This window comes from Pyrgilauda ruficollis, unplaced genomic scaffold (assembly GCF_017590135.1).
Source record: "Pyrgilauda ruficollis isolate IOZ18807 unplaced genomic scaffold, ASM1759013v1 scaffold31, whole genome shotgun sequence".
Taxonomy (NCBI): domain Eukaryota; kingdom Metazoa; phylum Chordata; class Aves; order Passeriformes; family Passeridae; genus Pyrgilauda; species Pyrgilauda ruficollis.
This window is the reverse complement of record NW_024524489.1, coordinates 857,980-880,652: the sequence shown is the minus strand read 5'-3', so window position 1 is coordinate 880,652 and position 22,673 is coordinate 857,980. Positions and strand designations below refer to the sequence as shown.

At 44.4% G+C, this 22,673-nt stretch overlaps 1 protein-coding gene across 2 annotated transcripts in view; it reads left to right on the top strand.

Annotated features, from left to right (window-relative positions):
* PLCB4 (phospholipase C beta 4) overlaps positions 1 to 22,673 on the top strand; it is a 182,383-nt gene that overhangs the window by 79,195 nt on the left and 80,515 nt on the right. Inside the window, exons 1-2 of one of the 2 annotated variants that reach the window (XM_041474005.1) lie at positions 18,331 to 18,367; positions 20,958 to 21,058. In XM_041474005.1, the coding sequence (XP_041329939.1) occupies positions 20,975 to 21,058 (84 nt within the window). In that variant the 5' untranslated portion in view covers positions 18,331 to 18,367; positions 20,958 to 20,974. Of the gene's footprint in view, positions 1 to 18,330; positions 18,368 to 20,957; positions 21,059 to 22,673 lie in introns of those variants that run through there. The other variant, XM_041474004.1, reaches the window with a different exon arrangement.

Genomic DNA, 22,673 nt, shown 5'->3' with positions numbered 1-22,673 from the left:
TGGCCCAGAACCTCAAGAGAAGCGTGGTCCCTGCACCACCTGCTGTCATTAATCACCTTTTACAGCAGATAATTTCATGAGCTGATGAGCTTTTGGACAGATTACGGTCTCCAGAACTGATCATGGCAAAACTGATCATGGCTTAACCGTGGCTTTTAAATGTTTGATAGGTTTCTGCAAAGAGGGAAGGGAAAATCCACGTGCTGTGGTGTGGGGGTAAGAAACATGGAAACCTTTGAAGTAAAGGTGTTTTGGAGTTGGAAAAGCTTCTCCAGGGCAAAGGACAGTGAGACCTTTGGAGAGGCTGCCTGCAGAGCTGCTTTCCTCTGCAGCAATACAGGTGAACATTTGTTATCTCTCAGAGTGGAATGGATTTGGCCCTTCCAGGCTCTGAATAATGGAGTACATTATTTTATGAGACTCCTCCAATTCAAGGACCTAATGTTTGGTTTGGATTTTCTGGTGGTTGTCTTGTATTTCGGATTTTTTTGTGGGTTTTTGGGTTGATTTTGGTTTGTTTGGGATTTTTATCTGTAAAGATGCACAGACCCTTTATAAACATCTTTCATGAAGCTACTGTCATGATTTAATTTACTAAAAAGTGTTGAAGTTATTGTACGTTAACAATCAAAACTGCCTGAAGTCAGACATTTACTGACTTAATGGGATTTAGTCTTTCAGTCATTTATTAAATCTAACATCTATGTCCCTCTGCACAAGACTTGTAACCTTGAATCCTTTAGAAGCAATTAAACTTTGCATAAACATGCAAAACATTTAAATATGTTTAGTTAACAATGAGGTATCTCAAAGCAATCTCTGTGCATTGAAAAATCCATGTCACATATATATATATATATATATATATGTATATAAACTGTTTGTGTGTGTGTGTGCTGATATATTTAAAATCTCAAAACCTGCTGTTAAGGCACAGGTTAGTTTGAATGAGATTGGCACACATCAGAAGATTAAATCTTCTGGATCTTTTAGTCACTAAATATTGAATTTAGAACAGCCTGCTCATTTTATGGAGAGAAATAATTTGAGGTAGAGCTACCCAAAAGGCAAGATCTTATCTAGTAGCAAAAGCTGTGCTTGTTAGTGTTTCCAGGCACGTAGAGCACAGCTGAAAAAAATCAGATTAAAATGAAGCCATATTTATTCTTAAGTGGAGTTCACCTGATGCCCTAAGTTTTAGCTTTCATATCATCCAGATTCTGTACTGCATTAGTGTGTAACTCTGAACTTCATATAAAGTGTTAGCAAGTTCTCTTCACAACCCTTTTCCAGCCCAAGAACTTGCAGCTTCAGGCCCAAAAAGTGTAAACAACAGGGAACTGAGGAGGGTGGGACTGCATAACCTGCAGCTGGAATTGGGCAATTAAACACAATATGGAAATGGGTTAAATAAACGTACAAAAGTGTGAAAAGGTGTGGCATGCCCAAGGTGTATCCCTTGAGGCCTTTTAATAAATCCCTGCTTCATTCTTTAACTCTGTCCAGCCTGTGTCCTAGGTCAGCCTCTCCAGGCATCACAGCACTGGTCAGATCTGCAGCTCACAGGCACTTGGATGTGCCACTGTGCTTGATGACATCTTCATACTGACTTCAATCTGTGCTTTTCAGTCTGCCCAGTCTATTTGTAGTGTTTCCCTTCTGTGGAGGGACCACTGCAAACAGGAGTCTTGGTGTCTTTAATGTGCCTGAAGTCATGTTTTCCAAGAAATGACCATTCTGGTAAAGCACTTACATGAAGAGTATCTAATAAAAGTGATTTAATAGAGGGAATTACAAAACTAAGCAAAGTTTAAGTCTTATTATAAATTACAGATTCCTCTGCAGCATTTAGTTTGTGAATATTTGGAATGTACCTCGGGGAAAATGGTTTTGGATCCAAGCATATTCAAAGCATGGAATAACAACAAAAAACCTACAAATGAACTGAAAATCTGGCAGATCCTACGTGATGAGGTGCTGAATTTTACTTTGGCTCGACTATTAGCAATGACTATTAGAAATGTTGCCAGCTCTGATTGAGGAGCACCAAAATGAAGTAGAAGGAGGGTGCTTATTTCATCATCAGCTTGTGTGGTAATGGGAATGTGTTAGAGGCTTCTGTGGGGGCAGTTCTCAGAGTGGATTGGGATAAACCCCGTGATGACAAGAAACAAGTGTTGTATTGGAATGAGCTTCCAGTATCACACTGGAATCATTCCACAGCGGCTGTGGCAGCGTGTGACTCTGTGGCTATCAGAAAGCTGACCTTATAAACAAGGCAGAATCCATAGGGAGATGAGTAGAGAGCATTTAAGATGTTCAGAGGAGTGGACTGGGAGGTGCAGGTAGGGTTGTGACCGCAGACTTTGAGGGACTGAGCTGTGCTTTGACTTTACACATTATTTGGACTCAATTTGCAAGTGTATTTAAAGATTGAAACAATTCAATGATTCTGTGGAGTTCACAGAAGTGTGTGGGTCAGCTGAATCCACAGGTGTTTCTGGCCACACCACTGAGCATATATATTATCATTAGAATTATCATTATGTCCCCTGCTCCTGGGGAGTGTCCCTGGCTTTCAGACCTGGGCTGGGAGGAGCTGTGTCCATCCAGCAGGATGGAGCTGAGCAAACCTCTGCCATCCATCCAGAGGAGCTGAGCAAACCTCTGCCACCCCAGGCAGTCAGGATGCTGAAGCACAAGTGGAGTCGTTGTGCAGTGTCAGATGAGAAGTTCTGCTGAAAATTGCCCTTTGGTATATAAAATGAATACCACTGCTCATCTGCAGAGTGAGGAATGCAATTATTCTCTTAGGTCATCTCTGTTTTCTGTCATTCATGGCCTTTTCCTTGTCTGTGAGAGGGGTCTGTTTTTCTGGGGAGCTTTCCAACTATCTGATGAACAATGCTGGGTACAGCCAAGTGTATTACTGTACTAGAATTTGATTTTCTAATCCCAAGGAGATGTAAAGAGGAATTTCCCCCTAGTACCTATTTTTTTTTCTTTTATTTATTTTTTTTTAATAACAGTTGAATATATATACAGTATGCTGGAAATTGAGGTGAAAATATCAAACAGTCCTCTTTTAATTCAAGAAGATTGGCCCCTCCAGATGCATACAAAAAATTTAACTTCAAGCAGCTGATTAGCTATATGTCAGTGTATATTAATGAAAAATAAGATTAGCAGTCTGTGAAAAGGTAGACCTGTACCATTTATTATAAGATTTCAGTGGAGAAAATGTCTTTTTAAAGTCATTAATGCCGTCTAATATTTTCCCTTCAATTTAGTTTTGAGGTTTGTTTTTTTTGCTTTACCCCTTTCTGCCATTGACTGCCCATCAGAAATCTATTCAATGTTTTTTCAGTAAATAACACAAGACATAAGCACAGATTTTGTTACTATGCAGTGCTGTGAAGCAGAAGAATGTTACAGTTGTTATTCAGGAGCAGGAAACAAGCTGCCTTTACTTTTTCTGCCTGCTTTCTGTCCTAATGTTGTGCACAATGCACAGAAACCTTCCTTAAGTATTCTCACTGGAGCTGATTCCACCTGTATTCCTCACTGTTGCTCTGGTTTCTGCCTTTTTAGGTGGTTAATGTTGCTGTTAGCAACAACTGGACCTGTTGCATGCTCTTGTTATGTGCAAGAAAATAGCCCCCAAGGTTGTATGCAGCACAAAGGGAATCTTTAGCTTCTGCATGCTTTGAGGTGACATCCTGCACAAAACAGGCAATGCAATTTAGGAAGCCTTGCTAATAAACATAAAGTCTAATTCATTAAGCAGGTGGGACTGCCCTGGAAGGAAAATCAAAAGTTAGACCAGATCACCTTCCTGGTTCTTCATCAAGGTGTATGTCCTCTGGGTTTGTAGTTTCTGTCATTTTTTAAATTGTTTGCTTGTCATACTTGGGTTTGGCACCTGATTGCTGTTTTTAAAGTGCTTACATTGAAACCATGCAAAGACTGTTAGAAATGGTGTATAATTAAGAGCTGACCAAATGCTCACAGCCAGACAAATTAGCCAGACGTACTGGCTAATCTTAACCCAAAGATTCCCCAGGTCAGTGATTCTGGATCCAGCATCCCTCTGTCCTGACTAGATCTCTATTTTTTAAAAACTGGTTTTCCTTTTAACCTATGAACTGTCTCCTATGGGGTCCATCCTGCAGCCATCTCAAACAAGTGGTGCTTTGGCAAGCACCTCTTTTTTTCCTCCTTCTCCAGCAGAAGATGAACAAGATAGGGTTGTGCTGGTGCTTCAGGAGGTTTGTATCACTCCAGACAGGCCAGGTGCCTCTGAGTGCATGACCTGATGAGAAACTGCTGCTCCTGTGAGCTTCAAACCCTCCTGCAGCCAGGGCTCCCTGGCACTGCACACTCACTGGCCAGAGGAGCGACTGAGTCTTGTGTGCTTCATGCAGTTACTTGTCTCTGCTCTTAAGGATGTTTCCGAGACAAGGAAGTCACATTTTTAGGTTTTGTTTGTGTGTCTCAACCTGTGCCAGGGGAGGCTCAGGTTGGACATGAGGAGAAATTTCTTTACAGAAAGAATGAGTAGACATTGTGATGCCTTGTGCAGGCTGCCCTAGAGCAGAGGCAGGGATTAAAGAATAAAGCAGGGATTTATGGAAAGGATCTCCTCCATGGATCCACCTTGGGCAGCACCAGAGCCCAGCCAGGGCTGCACCCAAGATGAACCCAAATGGTCCCAAAATGCACGAGCGCTCCCGGGGTCTCTCCCTGGGATCAGCTCTGCTCCATGTGCACATTGCAGTTCAGTGTCCAATTCCAGCTCAGCCCCTGCACTCCCATCCTGCTTGTTTTTCTCTCTGCAGCCCACGGGGTTTGTGCTCCTGGGCTGAGATTTGGATAATTTGTCCTTGGTGCCCAGCTGGAGCAGGAATTGTTTTGTGTCCCTGCTCTGTGCACAGAGCTCACCATCCCCTCATATGAAGCCCAGACCCACACACGAAAGCAGCACAGAATGTGAAATTTATAAAAGCTGAACCTGAGGCATCACCTGGAATGGGCTGCCCAGGGAGGTGGTGGAGTCACCGTGCCTGGAGGTGTTCCATTAAAGCCTGGCTGTGGCACTCAGTGCCATGGTCTGGTTGACACAGTGGTGTTCAGTCAAACGTTGGGCTCAGTAATCCCAGAGATCTTTTCCAATGGAATTGGTTCTGTGATTCTGTGTGGAAGGTGGATGCAAAGATTCTTGCTGAACCAGTTGCTGTCAAGGGCTTTGGGAGCAACAGAACAAGCTGTGAAAATTGTGATGACCATGTGTGTGTCACACTGGCTGATTCTCTGCCAGCAGAACGCCTGGAACTTGCATCCTTTGCATCTCCCAGGTGTCCCACCATCCCACTTCTCTCTCCCATTGCTCACAACAGAGCACTGGGCTCCTCCCTGAAGGCAGCAGAGCAGTTCTGTGCCATCTCTGTGTGTTCAGTGCCACCATTTATCACAGCTTGCTTATGTCTTTTACAGAGTAAGAACCAAATAGGTTTGACGTGCCATTCAAGGTGTTCTTGAGATGGGTCACTTGACTCTGGCCAGTGGATGGTTTACACTGAAGCACTGCTTGCAGATTCTTGCAAATGCTTGTGGCGTTCTCTTGGGTCCTTCCTAAGCAGTGGTGTGTAAGCTGAGCGCAGGTTGGAATCAGTGGGGGAAAATGCCTATTTTTCCTGGTTCAGTTTGCTTCAGTTTCCTGAGTTTCAGTCACAACTTAATCCTTAAAGAATGGATTTGTGGAATAAAACTTTCTATTTTAAAGGCTGGAGTACAAACCCAGGGTTTGAATTTCACCCAAGCTTTGGCTGTAGTAATCTTAGCTTGCAGTGCACCTGCCTGGAGGGGGGCTCATAGTTGGAAGACAGAAATCTATTAGAGAGCTGTGTTTTCAGTGTCTTGCCATGTTACACAGGAGCAGGTACTCATTTTCACAACACATAATCGGTATTAGAGCAACACTGCTCCTACAGAGGGGTTTATGGAGGTTTCAGTACCTGCAGGCTGTTCTTCTGAAGAAATCAAATGTTACTGCAGAGTTCTGGAGAATATCAGTGCAGCCTAGAACCATCTCTGACCGCTTTGCGGTGTTGGAAGGCTTTCAGCCAGCCTGCTTTGGGTGCTGGGGATGCCCTGCAGAGCAGCGCTCCCAGGAGGGCTGCAGCAGCAGGTACGGCTGCCCTGCACACCGTCACGGGCAGAAATCCAGCATCCCTGCAGCACTGGGAAGCAGCTGGGAGCAGCCTGGCTGTGAAGCAGGCAGCACAGCCAGCTCGGGGCTGGCTCACACCTCTGCGCGCTGTCAGTGTGCCCACTGGGGGCTGGGTAGAGCATCCTGAGCTGCTGCTTCCCTGCTGCCAGCTGGGGCCTCACCTGCTCCTGGACCAGTGTGGGCACTCAGGGACCGCCTCGTTCTGCTGGAAACATCCCTTCGGTCATGCCAGAGGATGTCTGTGTGCGAGCAGAAGGGTGGATTGAGGCATCATGTTCTCTGTACTCTTGATGCAGGAAAAAAAGGGAAGTCTCTTAATACCCATGTATGAAAAACAAACCAACCAAAAAAAAAAAAAAAACCCCTTAATTTTTATATACTTTTTTTTTCTTGTTTAAAACATTAACTGAAACTTTAAAGATATAGCACATGGGTTTTTTGAGAATATTTTTGTAAACAATATTGAATACACTGGTAAAGCAGGTCTGTGTGGGCATGCCTTGGCTGCAGCTGCAGGTTTGACTGCAGTGGGTGGCCTTGCTCTGCAGTGTGGTGTTGCTGGTGGGATTGCTGATGGAGCTCAAGTTCAGTTGGTGGCACAGAGGGGTTCAGGGAGCGTGGCTGGAGCTCGTACCTACAGCTGTGCCTTTCTGTTAGCTTTGGAGGTTCTATCTCAGTGTATCAACCTGGTTTCTTTCCTGGCTTTGTACTTCCACTCCAAAACACAGCCACAACTGAGAAGGGCAGGTTAGGATAGAGATAATGTTATCTTGTGCCTGTCAGGACCGGGTGTGAAAGCAAAAGGAAGTTTGATTTCTTTAATTGTAATGGACTACTGTCCCTAACACAGCTTGGAAAGAGCAGCCTTTGTTTCCTACATCTGATAGTTCAGCCACAGTGAAAGGTTTGCCTGAGTAACTTATTCCTCCTTATCTTATGTGTGAATTTGGATTTCCAAGGAAAAGCAGGGTTTCCCTTCTTATCACATCCAGCACCTGCAGGATCTTGTATTCAACCTGATTTTCTAGTATTGCCATCCTGAACTTTAAGATCAGGTGGTTGTTTAACCACAGCTTCAAAAACAAAGAGTAAATTTTTTCCATCTTCATTCTGCTTAATAGTTCTGCTGTTTCTTTGTGTTCAATTTCTTAATAAATCATGGGATTTATTAATAAACAAATAGGCTCTTGAAAATGTTTCAGCTTACCAGCTATGGTACCTGTTGGCTGTGGGTTTGCTTTTTAAAATTACATTAAGCAAGTTCCTGGATGGCTTTGTAACCAGGTCTTAAAGCCAAGTTTTCAGTACGTTGTAAAATTTAAGAAGTGGCAAACTTGCTTTAGGACTGGGAGATTAGACCAAGAGTCCTGGCACAATGGGCTGCAGAGTATCAAAGGTGAGAGAAATGATTCTCAAAGTCAGCCAGCGTTCAAAACCCTGCTGGCCTTTCCCATCAGTGCGTGCGAGACGCAATTTGCTGCCACCTGGAACTGGCTGCTCTTGGCTCTGTGTGTGCTGCAGTGTGTCCTTGCTGCTGTGGCTCCTGGGTGACCTGGGCACCAAGGCACAGGAGAGAACAAGAGCTCTCCGCAGTGCTGGCTGGGATGGGGTCACTGGGGCTGGCAGCGATGGGAGCAGGAGGCAGGAGCAGGGCTGCGGGCTGCTCTTCTGCTGACAGGGATTGGGTTGCTCCTTTCCCGGCTCCTGGTGGCTCCGGGGGGCTCCGTTCTGCTGGGTCTCAATGCTGTTTGTGTGGGGTCTCTTGGGGGGTGGCTCTGGCTGCCCTGCCCAGGGATGGCCCCCAGCAGTCCTGGTACCAGCCTGGGGACACGGCTGTCCTGGGGACAGAGCTAATCCGTGCCCTTCATCAGGAGCGCTCAGGGGTGGGCTGTTAGCTCACACCTTCTCACACACACATCTTGGGGCTGTTAGTTGCACACAGCAATGAGCAGTGTTATTCATTAACCCTTAACGAGCCCATGCAATTGAGATTTTTGAGAAAACAGCAGAAATACAGCCCAGGAAGGGAAAGTTTGGTTACTTTATTCAGGAAATCTGTGATTTCTGTTTTTGTGCCAGCCGCTTTGTTTCAGGAGAAGCAGTAGCCTCTCCCTTCCCCGTGCTGCTTTTATCTCCCATCCAAAAACGCCTTGCCAACAACCTGGTGTGTCAGTAAGCACAGCCTGGTTGCCTGCCTTCAGGAGGCTGCTGCCAGCTGCTCAGCCTAAAACACTTGCAGACCACTCTCAGTGTTCCTGGGGATGGCAAGAGAAACGCCACCTGGGCCTGGTCCCTTTCCCTCCAGGTGCCATTTCACTCAGACGCCCAAAGACAAGCAGAAATGGAGCAAAGGAGGGATTTAATTCAGCCACGCCATGACTGTGCAGAGCACCCTCTGACATGGACGTGGACTGTAAGGAACCAACCCTGCAGGACAGTGTGCTGACAAAAGGAAAGACTGATTGATGAGCTAAACCTTATATTAATATTTACGCAAGCAAGCAAACAGCAAACCCACAGTGTGCAACCTCCCTGGTGCAAGCTTTCAATTTGCACACGTAGTTATTTCACAAAAGATTCATTTTGGACAGTGACGTCTTGCTTGGTCTGTTCTCCAATGTACAGTGTAGTTGTATAGTATCCAAGTGCTCCAAAACCAATAAAATCATCTTCTCTGGTGATGCTGAAAAAACACATTCTTGCTTTTAACAGAGGGGAATATTCTGACTTGCTCAGGAGAATGGAAACTAATTTCTGGCTCAGTGGTGGGTCCATACCTCTGCTGTACACATCCTTTTGCCCCTGTTTTTTTGATGTGGAAAAACTGCCATTTTCCTCCCTTGAAACAACCTTCCCATGGATATTCCCAAGCCCTGTGCTGTTTTCCTGCAGTATCTTCTGTTGCTTTTTTTTCCAACTCCTTAGACTGACAGTGCACTTTATGGTCCGATCCTAAAAACAAGAGTGAATTAGAGCCTTGGAGAGGGATTAAGAGCATTTTAAACAAAAAATTACCCTCAGGATGTTAGGAGTGCTTTGGGAACAAATAGGGTACAAATAGGAAGGTGGGAAGTGGGGCTGTGATACGTGGTTTGACAATCCAGCTGTGACCAGGCCAGGGTGATGTTCCTGTCACATCACGTCCATGAATTCCTTTGGCAACTCCTATTCCTACGGGAGCTGGCCACGAGGGGTGGTGTGCAGGGATAGTGTTTCTTCTCGGCCTTTTCCATGGTGTGCAGCTGATCTTGCAGTACACAAGTCAGCCGTGCTGACGAGGATCAGATGCACCTGTCCTTGGCACAGCCCGCTGCACAGATGCACCCTGAGAGCCCCTGGGCACACAGGGCTGCAGGGCGTGCACCAGATGAGCTGGGTAATTCCGCTGCCAGAGGTATTTTTAGCACAAACTGTGTGCTTGCATCTAAGTTTAGAGTGATGGTAATTGTGTTAGAAGTTTTGTTACACAAAAATAAACAGCTGCTGGAGAGTGAGGGCAGCTCGGGACCACGAAGCACTGAAGGCACTGACTCACATGTGGCAATGCTTTTCCTAATGTGCCCATTGGGATTCCTTGCCTCGGCTCTACTGCCTGCTCCTGCAGAGTGGTTTGCTCTTCATCAATTTCAGCAGAATATTTTTGGGTTTTTTTGGGGGGGATTTTGTTAACTGGGTTGTGAGAGGTGCTGTCATCTTCTCCTCAGCAATGCCTGTACTTTGATTATAAACTGCAGATTTTTCCTTGCAAAGAAACACTATATTTACATGTATACTGTATTGCACCTATATGCTTCACATTTCCCTGGGCTGCTCTATCAGATCTCAAGATTTCTGAAGATTCCTGGAATGGATTTATGGATGTATGCAGAAAGTGTGGGCTGCAGAAGGACAGCATTCACATTATCGTGCTTGCAAGAGGTTTGCTAGCCAAGGGCAAGGAACACTCTTCGTTAAGCTTTCAGTCAAGAACCAGTCTAGACATTTTTATCACATTAAACAGTCTGAAGCATTTAATAGGTATGTGACAGGAAAAAAAAGCAGTCTGAACTAGCTGACCAGTCTTCTTATGGGAAAAGCCTGCTGGGCTCAAGTTTTTATTCTTTGCAGTGGTAATTATTATGCTGGAAATGCTTAACAGTGCTGAAGACAAAGCTGGTTTTAGACTTTCTCACTTTCTACGGAGTTTGCTGTGCTTTGGGTGTGCCACTGCTCTTTGTTTTGATGGGCTGTGCCTTTGCTGAGCCTGTGTGCCACTTGTTTCTGAGCTGTAGGAGGCCAGAGTGGCTGGTGGCAGCCGTAGCTGAGCACCACTTGAGACCACTTCAGTTCATCCAGCCAGTGCAAATGGCAAAACATTTTCTCTCTGTCTCTGCAAGGGTCCCTTCATCAATTTTTACGATGTAACTGGTTATATCCTCTGATTCCCACTGCATTTGATGGGTGCCAAACAGACTGCTGTGTCTTTGACCTCCACCCTCACATCTAGATTCTGTTCTTTCACCTTTCCAAGCTTCTTCCCCATTCACCTGCTGGTCTGTCTGCAGTTTGGGGCAGTACTGAGCTGCTCCCCTCCAGGAGCCCTGCCGTCCCCTCCTGAGCTGCCACAGTGAGTGACTGACCCCCTCTGCCCTTGCCTGGAATGCTGGCAGTGTTCCTGCCACTTCTCTCTTTTTCACCACCCATACAGGCACCAGCATTGTTTTTCTTCTGGTCTTTCATAGTGTGTATTCCACCCAGTTCCTTCCTTTCCAGCCATACTGCAGTAACCAGCTTCATACTTGGAATAAGCTCTAAAAATAGCCTTGCCTGTGCTATCCCAAATAATTTCCACTTCAGCTTTCCCAAACTATCTGCTGTTCTTTTCTAGCATGGTGAAAGCGTGGCCATCTCGGGCACTTTGTCATGCTGCCTCTGCCCACATCAGTGCCAGACACCCCATCCTTGCTTCCTGTAGCTTTTCCTGTTGTTAGTTCCTTTCTCCTCTTTTCAATTCTGATGCTCTTTCCCCACTTCTCTCCACCCTGATGGTTGTCTGGAGTGAGGAATGTCCTCATGGTGTGTGTGCTCTCACCTTTCCAGGGAGGGAGGAGAAGGTGCTACCTCTCCCTGCCCGTTTTGGTGTGTGTTCCCCACGGGCCCGTGAGGGCAGAGCTGTCCTCTGTGCTGTGCCCCTTTCCTCCTCAGCACAAGGGGGTCACAGCAGCAGGTGGCAAAAAGAACAGCGATGGTGATGATGAGGAGGAGGAGCTCAGAGTGGGGTCAGCTCCCATTCTCTTTTCCTGCTGCTTGACACTGAAATTACATCCTGAAGTTAGGAATTCAGAGAAATTGAGTCCTCTGACTCTGGTGTCACCAGCTGGTCCAGAAAAATGGGAATAAATGGGGTTTGTCAGCATGCAGTAGATGTTGCTGTTTATTAGGAGCTGTCAGAGCAGGGTTCCAGAGGGGCTGTGTGGGCCAGCAGGCCATACCAGCACTCCTGACTGGCAGGCTGGCCCTCCTTTCTGTCTCCATACTGGACAAATAGGTTACATACCAACACTTTTATTTTTATCCCTTGAGGAATACTCTGTCAAATCATCCACTTGGAGCAATCAAAAACTGAGATGCCTTTCCTTCAGAAATTCCATATCTATATTATGAATAGCTGAAGGGGCCAAATGCATCCAGCAGGAAATTCAGAGAGGTTGGTGGCTCGGAGCACGCTCCCACCCCTTCTTTACCAGCTGACACGCCTGCTTTTACCCCATTTCTTCAACAAGCCATACGTTCATATTCAGAGTGACATGTGAGGCTGCTGTTGTGAGGCCGTGTAAGCAGCTGAATGCTCAGTAGTGTCTGTGTTAGCACTGTGACTGCTCTGTCACATCACACTCTGAGCAGTGTTAGGCAGCCTCCCTTCACCCCTCAGAGACAACCGCCGTCAGTCCGGTGGCCACTGCAGGGACAGGCACCAGAGCACCGTGTCAAGAGAGCTGCTTTAATATTTCATTAGTAGAAATCAATATGCAGATTGCACGGGTTCTCTGAGGCAGGGATTAGTGAGAGACACTCTGATGCCATGTTTTTATGCATTCCCATTTCCTGCTTGTGGTTAGCTATGAGCTTACCAGCTAAAGGATTTGGCTTATTTTTCCTTTATCCTTGGCCACATTTTCTGCACAATCTTTCCTATTGTTTTCTGAGCTTCTGAGCAGTGGCACAACCGTTTAAAAAGAAATGTGGCTAAAACAGATTGACAAGAAATGCTTACTCTGCCACCTACCTACCATAATGAAGGAATAATAACTAAAAGTTCAGAACCAGTTGCTTTTCCTCTTGCTTCTCTATGGAATTGAAGATATAAGTGATAATCTGGTGTATCTTCAACGTGGCTGTCTGTATTTATCCTGCTGGAAAGTGGGCTTCTGGATTTCCAAATTTTGGGCAGCAGTTTATTTTCAGCCTTGCCTAGTTGTGATGCCCTGTGTTTAGAACCAGGGCAATCTCATCTTCAGCAAAATGCCCACTTTGTTAATGAGTTAGCACTGGGTGTTACTGGTGCTGAAAGGGGTGCTTAGCTAATCCTGTAATTCAGACAAGTCTTGCTAGCCTCATTCTATAGAGGGAGGAAGGAAAATGGGAAATAGCAAAACGTCCATCCGGGACTCCAGAGCTGTCTGGCTCACCCCCAGCTGCAGCCTGCATCCTCCGGCTCCTCCTACCCCAAAGGGAATGTGTTTTTCCTGAGCAATTGATGAGGAGTGCTGGTTTTGCATACAACAGGCAGAGTGACTGCTGAGGGGTGAGAAAAACAAATGAGTTGAACCTCTACAACAGGGGTTAGGCCAGGAAGTTATTATTATTTTTCCCCATCCATTAAATGTCATTGTGATTCCCAGATCTGCTTTTTGCACATGCTTTTTGAAGCACACGCTGTGAGCCCCATGTAGTTTCTTTTCCTCATACGGACTGGGAGATTTTATTTTTCTGTGATGTGAACTTGAAATCTTGGCAGAAAAATAAAATGAAACCAGCCAACTGAAATCTCCATGGGGAGCTGCAGTCTGCTCCAGCCACGCTCCAGCAAGGGCAGCTCACAGCTCTGCTGCTGCTCTTACTCCAGCCTGGCCTGCCACAGAAGGGAGCAGGTAAAAAAGCTGCACCTCAAATCTCTCCTGCCCAGGGCTTGGAGTCACTGCTGGCCTGGGCAGAAGGACAGCGGGTAATTCCCAATTTTGGTAAATTCCAACCTGCTGATAATGCCCTGCCTGTGTTCCCCTGCCTTTGAGATGTGACTCTGGGGGAAAGGGAAAGAAAGGGAAAGGGAAGGAAGGGAAAGAAAGGGAAAGGGAAAGGAAAGGTGGCTCTGTCTCCAGGGTGGAAGGTGGGTGCTGAGATGGAATCTCAGCAGCATTGCATGTTCTAAGATAGATACCAAAATCTTGCTGATGCCATGGGTTAAACTGCATAATGACAATCTTCAAATGCCCTGTGCATTTCCATGGTGACTGTAGTTCCTAGGCTCTATCCAGGGTACCAAGAAATTTGTAATTAGTTTAAACTTCCAACAAATACCTGCTTTTAACACACTGCCAACTGTCAAATCATGAATGCAGCTTTTTGATGTTAATGCATTTTAGACTGCTGGAACAATTGCCAAAGATCACCTTAGCTTTGTCTGAAATTTTAAGCCAGCAATGTGGGTCACTCTTGTTTTCTCAGAAATCATCCAGAAAACCAGCAAATTATAATGTCACTTTCCTAATTTTAGATTTTAAAGTAACGTCTATGTTCCTCACAGCTTATTAGTTTTTCATTTATCTGTATATTTTGAAAAAGTTCCTAATGAATCATATCCAAACTTTATTAAAGTTTGGTTTGAACTAAAGTACCTGACCATAGGAGGGATTATTTCAAACACGCAGGGATTTAGAAGTTATTACAAAAATATGATCTTGACCTTTCATTGCATTTTATTAATACAAAGTCCGGGCCTGTGTCAGGGTTTGGAAAAAGACAACTGTGTCCTCAGGATGTGCTCATGGAGCAGCTGATAGTTCAGCTTGTTTTATTTTTGTTCGAGGTACTACACTGTGTTCTTTCCAAAACTTTTCCTTGCACTTAAAAAGGAAAGACTGCTGATATTAATGCAGTTTGGAAGTTTGTTTTCATGGTATTTGTAGGTAATAAGTCAGCCTTAGGATCTTGGAGTTGTTCTACGTCCTTGGATCCCTTCCTGAACTCCTGCATTTGTAACTGGAGTGATGCTTGCTTATGGTTGTTTGGTGTTTATCTGTGCTCCCACCTGAACCCGTCTTAGAATTTTAATTTCAAACATTTATTCCTGTCTTCCTATCACATTAAAGTACAGGAACTACTTCTGCTTGAGATCTTTTAGAGCACAAAGCTCAAGAATGAAACTAAAAAGAAGAAACTGAAGTTCTAAATGTCAAAATCGCCCATGATTTGAATTCAAATAATTTGCACAAACACTTTGTACACATTGTACACCTAAAAGTGAGAAACACTACTCACTGACTTAAGATGTGTTACCTGTCAGCAGCAGATTAAACAACAGTAGAAATTAAGCATGGTATTAGTTGCCCAAACACCATATTGAAAACTTTTTTTTAATAAATCTTACAAATCCCATTCCTTTAGGCTGTAATTTGCTGCTGTAGTGATACAAGGTGTCAGAGTTTACAAAACTGTAAAGAGAGACTCTGGGCCTCAGTAAATCAGGAAATACTTGAGATATTTTGCAAGTGCTGCATGTTTGTTTGTTTGTTTGTTTTATTATTCCATGAGGTAGCCTTTGTTTTAACACTGCTTTCCACTGAAAGCCACAGAGCGAAGTAATTAAACTTGATTAAAGTCACTGCTGGTTAAATCCAGACACACTGTATACATCCATCACATGCTATAGCAGCTCAGAAAGGATCTTGGCAGCGATTACACAAACCATTGTTTCCATCAAAGTCCAATTTGCTCTCTGTTACTACCTGGGGATGAGATGGCTTCCAGGAAATGGGACACTTGATATTATACTAAATAAATCTGCAGCACCTCTAAGACTTCTGCATGACTAAAGGTAAAAATGAAGCATCTTCCACGTTTTTAGACAACTTAATACTTTGCATGGTTGGTGTTATTGGAATGAGACAAAGCAGGGAGGGTTCTGGGGAGTGGTTCCTCATCACATGCTCTCATGGAATGAAGCTCACTTGACAGATCTAAAGCAAAGTGTTACTGTTAGATGCATATGAATAATATGTATAAATGAATATCAATTGTCATTTACTCTCTTTTGAGGAGTCAGATTGCTAAATCCTCTGTACAGTTCACAGCATTATGAGCATTTTCCCTCCTGAAATAATCCCTTGGGGAGATCTGTGCCTTTCCCTTTTCCTCCCACCTTTGCTGTTACAAAATCGAGAATATGAACACCAAATTTGCTGTCACCAGAAGGAAAGAATAGTAAATACAACTTTACTAATTCCATGAAGTTTGTTGTTTTCTATGCCTGGTTTATTGGTTTTTAACACTTAAGTTTTTAGTAACATCCAGTTCTGATAGTTCTGCATTTTAGCTCACTATTCAAGTAATACTTCTAGGAGTATGTATAGATTCTCTTGTTGCTTTAGGAGTTGTTTTGAAAACAGTAAAGTGTTACCTTTCTTTGAACACTTTGGTGTTGCAATTGCAGCTTTATTTTTGTTTTTCCAGGCATTTCAAGTGACATCTATCTGAAGGCTCATTTTGGTCAGCAAGTGAAGCTGGTAAAGCTGGTTTGCAGTGGTGGCACACAAGGGCTGATCCCAGTGTGTGATGAGTGCAGATGACTTTGGTGATCAATTCAAAAGGGAAACTCTGCTCCAGTGGCTCTGTTTTGCTGCTGAGCAGAGAAATAATTTACCTTCTTGGGCCTAGAAGTGTCTGTAATTTAGAAGGTTGTGAGGAATTAGACCTGAGTGAATCATCGGAGAAGCTTTCCATAATGGCTTGATTTAAATGTGTTTCTAATTGTCAGAATGGAGTTGGAAATATACCAGAATAAGTTTATTTACAAAACCAGCATGTTTCTTTCTACACCATTAACTTCTCATAAGGGCAAGTGCTGTCCCCTCAAAAAGGATGGGTGATCAGCACTTATGTCAAAAAATGAGAGTTTTCAAATGAATAGGAAGGCTGGGGAAAAACTCTATAGATATGGACAACTAGGAAGCCATTAGAACAAGAAGAAAAAAATGTGAGGAAGCTGGGGGTGATGTTTGAGTCCTGTGTTTTATCCTAGGAATTCTGCTTGTTAGAAAGAGTGGCTGTCATCAGAGGGGGTGATGAGGCACAGCAGGACCTGAAGGAGGACCAGGAGCAGGTACTCACTGTGAGCTGGCATGGGCAGCCTCACTGAGCTGGGGCAGTGCTCGCAGGGCGGCTCAGAACAGGCTCCTCTTGTGGTGGTCTGAGCCCTGGAATTGCAGCAATTCCAGTGGAATGGAAAACGGGAGGAATGGAAATGCAGAGCGGCGTTGGGTGGCTGCTGGTGCTCCTGGACCTTGTTTTGGGGAGAACTGCTTTCAGTTCCTTGCATTAGCTGTGGGAATAATGTGCTTAAAAACAGCCTGCTGAAAAATTAATCTTGAACAAATGGGGGGAAAAAACCCCAGCAAAATTTTTCTGTGGAACAGCTTGGAGAGCTGGGAAATCTTGGAATTGTCTTATAGTATAGTGTGGGCACTGCAGAAGTTCAGCAGCGTGGCCCTGTTACTTTTTACATAGGATTCACACTATAGTGGCTTTTATTTTCTTGAAACTTACTCTGCATTTTAAGTTCTAGATTGAAACCAAGGTTTCATGTTTAAAAGACATGAAACTGCATTTTGCTTTTCTTCATTTTCCCTGTCGCTGCATTTTGCTTATGTTAATGTCTGTACCTTTATGACCAAATGAGTTTGACACAAATTCTGACTTTTCTTCAAGTTTCTAGAAACACTTATAGTATTTGAATATGAAAGTACTTCAAAGCCTCATTCAAAAATGAGAGGAGCATTTTTATAAGAATTTCAGTGCTGCACTGCCTGTTTGGTCATGGACAGCTGGATTTTCACTGTAGTCCACAGCTCTGCAGGGAGACTTGCTGGACTGGAATGAACTCCATAAAAAATCCCCCAAAAGTTAGGGAAGTCTGCTGATCCAGGTCTGGTTGTCAGTGTAATGAAGAATCTTGTTTACCAAACAGGAGTGATGGTGAAGGTTATATATACTGCAAGGTGGGGGGATGTCCTGGGGTGACTGGAAATAGGAAATAGATTTGTTTTTTGGGTTTTTTAAATTGCTTCCTTGAAGAAAAACATATATTCCTGGGCAAGATTACTAAACTGAGCATAGTGCTGGGTGGGTGCTGCACTTGAAACCCACCCAGGCAGTAACTGGGGCAAGTTTAGGGGGTGCAATTCCAAGAGGTAAGTGGTGAAATGGCAAACACAGAGCGTGGAGCCTCCTCACCTGTCACTCAGCAAACAGGGATTCATTCCAGAAGCAAAAATAATATTGACTAAAAAAAAATCTACAGGTCCTGTTAGGATACTGGGGGCTAAGTGCGGAAATGGTCTTTCTGTGTTTGAAACCGGGGGGTCAGCTCTGAGCAACTCTGCTGTCCCTTCCAGCAGTGTCTCAGCGCTGACAGGATGTTTATGGGCTCCGAGGAGTATCCTATCCATCATGCTAGCCAGCCCTGTGGGTTAGTTTAGAATATCACCTCTTTCCCCAAACATTTGTCTCCTTCGTATTAACAGAATCCTTTCCTCCTCCTGTTCAGCCGCACCTTGTCCTTCTTTTGGTCAGAGGATGAAAAACCCCAGGATTTACAGCCCACACGCCCCAGATTTAGCTTAGTACAGCCAAGCTTACAGAAGAGGAAGACGTTTGTGTTAATTAATGCTCTTCTGAATATGGTTAATTTTGTGTCCTGGCTCTTTGGGTACTCCAGGTGAATTTCATGTCATCCCAGTCATGCCTTCAGGCACGAATCAGTGCTGAGAAAGGGAGATACTGCAAGAGGCATTTAACTGCTGCACTTCACCCGCCTCTGCCCTGTAGTCATTTATTAACTCCTGAGGTGTACTTCTGCGAGTGTTCTTTCTGCGTTTGTGAATGGTATGTATTCAGAGCAGTTGTTATACTTTGAGAGCTCTTAAGTCAGTAAGAAGATTTGATTTCAGTTTTTAAAGGCGGTATAAAAGTTTTCAAATTAAAATTTTGCTGCCTTTAAATTTAGTTCCTTAACCTTCTATGTCTCCCAGTTGAATCTTCGCACATTTCATTGTTATTTAATCTCTCTAAAGAGGGTAATTCTTGATTCTCATCATAGTGAGGATATATGCATGCATATATTTGCAGCCATATGAATGCTACAGTGTCGTGTTTGTTCGGGTTTGCTGGTTGGGATTGGTGTTGTTTTTCACTCTCTTAGAGCTGCTAAAAACAATGATGAACAGAGGTCCTAAGAGTGACAGGGGAATATTTTGTATTTTAGTTTGGTGATCTTAAAAGCTAACAGGGTTAAGGAAAAAATGGATTTTTGAGAGGAGTGTGAGAAATGTGAGAGACTGAAAAGAGCTTTTCTAAAGGCAGAGAGAATTTTCTTCACCTTCTGCACAGCTGCCAACGCATAAGGCTTAAAAATGTTGTTTGTTACAATTCCTGCACCTCCTTGCTGCATGGACTCGAGCTGCCTTTCCCTCACACTTCATCTGTCTCCGTGCATCTGTGAACTGAAGTGACCTGTGAGAGCGCTGGGGAAGGGACTGGGGAGGTGGCAGGCGCTGGAGCCGGAGTCCCCGGGACAGAAGTTCTTGTGGATGCGCTGTGAGCAGGCCGGTGTTCTCTGCCCCTAAACCCAGGTCATGCAAGCGGGATGGAGCGCTGGAATCCTGGTTCTGTGACAGGGGGTGGGGCTGGATTGCTGCTCCTGGTCCAGACCCAGACTTCAGAGAGGCGGCAGGAAACGTGGAGAGGACTCAGGCTGGCGGCAGGGTTTGAGAAATGCACATTGCAGCCCAAAGTGGGGAGCTCCTTCCTTCTGTTCAATGTGTGAGCAATGAAGTACGGGGCTCATCCCACTGTGTGAGTACCAGGGCGAGGAGAGGACTCTGTGCAGCTCCTCCAAAGTGGGGAGCTCCTTCCTTCTGTTCAATGTCTGAGTGATAAAGTAAAGGGTTCATCCCACTGTGTGAGTACCAGGGCGAGGAGAGGACTCTGTGCAGGAGGCTGTTCCAGAGCTGTGTTTCTGGGGCTGCATGGAAGGCTCAGCCAGCTCACCAGGTGCCTGTGTGTGCTGTCAAGGTGCTGAGTGTTTCTGAGAGTCCAGTGTGTGCTCAAGCACTCCTCACATCCAGGTGTCAGGGTGCCAGCTGTGGAGGGAGCATCAGGATGTGCCTTACACGGAGTTCAGAGCACCTGCAGAACTTTTAAATCTGGGCTTGTGTGGGGTTCAGCACCAGTATAAAAGGTCCTATGACAGGACAGGCTGGGCTCAGGGGTGCCCTGTCCTGTCCTGCTGTCCCCTCCATGAGAGCACAGGCTGGGCTCAGGGTGCCCTGTCCTGTCCTGCTGTCCCTCCATGAGAGCACAGGCTGGGCTCAGGGTGCCCTGTCCTGTCCTGTCCTGCTGTCCCTCCATGAGAGCACAGGCTGGGCTCAGGGTGCCCTGTCCTGCTGTCCCCTCCATGAGAGCACAGGCTGGGCTCAGGGTGCCCTGTCCTGCTGTCCCCTCCATGAGAGCACAGACTGGGCTCAGGGTGCCCTGTCCTGCCCTGTCCTGTGTCCCCTCCGTGTCCCCTCTCACAGCACTCGGCTCCCCTGGCCTTGCTGCTGCCAAGGGCGTTCCCAGTCCCTCTGCTCCAGGGAATGAAGGTGCTCAGGGTGCTGCCTGTCCTGCCTGGCATCAGGAAGCAGGAGCAACCACTCCAGATGGCAAGAACTGAAATTAAATTGCAGAGTGTTTAGGTGGGGTGTTTTCTGCCCCGTTTTCTGCCCCTTCCAGTGGAACCTGGAAGGCATTGCAAAGGTTACTGGATAATTTGCTGTCTTTCTTGTAATGTCCATACAATATGACTTCTGGGTTTTATTCGAAATTAACAATTCTGCTCGCATTTGTTCTCTTGCAGAAGTGCACAATCAAACTACCTAGCTTTATTTAATGGCCTCTAGCCATTAAACAGTATTTTTCCCTATGATTTTTGACGTGTATATTATTCACATCTTGAGTTATGGATAAAATACGGCTGAAAACACCCAGGAATTTATTTAACGTAAATGAAATTTGAAGCAGAAAAATGTATTTTGCCTCTGTAGCATACAGTTTGGGATGTTAAGAAAAAATTCAATCTGTCTCTGTAGCATCTGGTGTTTTCCAGTAAAATAAGAAGCATTTGTCTGCATTACAGGTTGTGGTATTTGGTCACCTAGAGGTAGGTTTATCCCAGCCTTACTGTACTCTAGAAGTTACAGTGCAAGTGTTTTTCAAATAATTAAGTTCATACACACATTTTACAAGTATTTTCCATTTTAAAGACATGAAACAAAATTATTCTTAGGAGGAAAGTTCCTAATTTGGAGATGCACTGTGAGTCTTCAGTACTTCTGTATGGAAGAAAAAGCTAAAAGTGACTTTTGTTCCTGCTTGGCCTTTGAAATACTCCTTTTGAAGGACAGTAATTGAACTGTGCTTTTCCATTCCATTTCAGGTTTTTCTTCTGTAATCATGGCAAAACCTTATGAATTTAACTGGCAGAAGCCAGTTCCCTCTTTTATGCAAGATGGAGCTGTGTTTGATAGATACGAAGAGGTAAGACCCAGTTGCCTTTCATTTGCTATTCTCTTTTAAATATGCAGAAGTGCCAGAATATTTCATGTTTTGCTTTCATTGTACACAAAGAAACTTTAATTTTTTCTGGTAATACCCGCAGAAATATCTGTGGGGAGGCAATACCAACACACTTTATTGCTAGGTAGGGTTTTTTTGCTTTTAAAAGAAATGGCTTTAAAATATATTTAATCCCTCTGATTTGACATAAGCCCTGAGGAAGAGAAAAGGAGAATTGGATGAAAATATCTGCAATGTGTATAAAGCTCTCATCTTTGCAGATTCATAAAGCACATTATTAAACAAAGTGAATCCTTCCATTTTTTTTTTTTTTTTAATATCTATCAAATGGAGGGAGGGAGAATATTGCTTTTTTTGGATATATAAACTGAGAACCTGCCTATTACAAGGGAAAGGAAGAGAACACAGAACATTCATTTTCTGATTCAAATGCATCATTTGAGGACTGGAGTGGTTTTATCTACTTTAGAAAATCTATCTGAAATATGATTACTCTGATCCTGCTTTCAGCTGTGCTTTAATCCACATTTATTAAAGGAATGCAAAACAGGGCATTTTACACAGGCAGCTGAAATAAAGTGCTGGGAAGTTTACCCTATACTCAGCATTGATATGCTGGCAAGAATAATTTTCTCAGGGTGTACTTTTAATCTTGTTTGAGCAGGAGATCTCTGTAAGTTGGAGGTAAGTGCCTCCAGGGATATTAGTACTTTCTTATCTTTTGAAATGTAAGTAAAAGGTATTTTTTGTCACGAGGCCTGCCAGGATAGGGATAGTTGGCTTACCCTGTGTCTCCAGATTTGGGGCCAGATAAATGAAGTAGATAGTGGTGGAGATGGGGAAAAAAAGCTTTATTTCCCTTCAGCAAACCCTGCTGCAGGCACAGCCTGTGAGGAGCGGAGTGAGGGGCCCCAGACCCCCAGAAAGGGGGTCCTGCTCTCCCCAGAACACTGCCCATCCCGTCAGCCCCTCCTGCTCCAAGCTGCTGCAGTTGGTTCCAGGCTTTCTGCAGCACACTGGGAGCCTGCTTTGTTTCCTCACTGAGGACTCTTCCCACAAATTCTCCTTGCTGTCCAATTAAGGAAGCCAGGAAGTTCTGGATCCTCTTTTTCTTGAAGAAGTGATTGATTCCGCACGCCCTTTTCCTGAATTTCAGCTTAATTTATGATGCTCTAATTGAGGCTGGAGGTGTGTGGAGGAAATCTCTTTTGAAATTCAGCTGATCTGATTTTTTGCCTTGCCCAGTCTCTCTGGAATGGCATTCTTTCCTGATTTCTTCTACAGATCAATATCCTTCAAGCTCTGCTTGTCAGTCACTCTGGCTGCAAAGCTCTCACAGCATGTACACTGCCACAGTGCAACAGAAAAGTGCTTCCCAAATTCTGCACCTTAAAAGGAAGTGTGGCCATTTGATCCTCAAGATATCATTGGCAAATTATGTATTTTTTTACCTTAAAGCACTTAATTTTCAATGAATTTCTTGAAGTTCCATTTCATTAAGTTTTTTTATTAGGTAAGAATCACTGCTTCTATTAAATAAAACATTGTCATTTAGTTGCAATGAGGTAGGAAAATA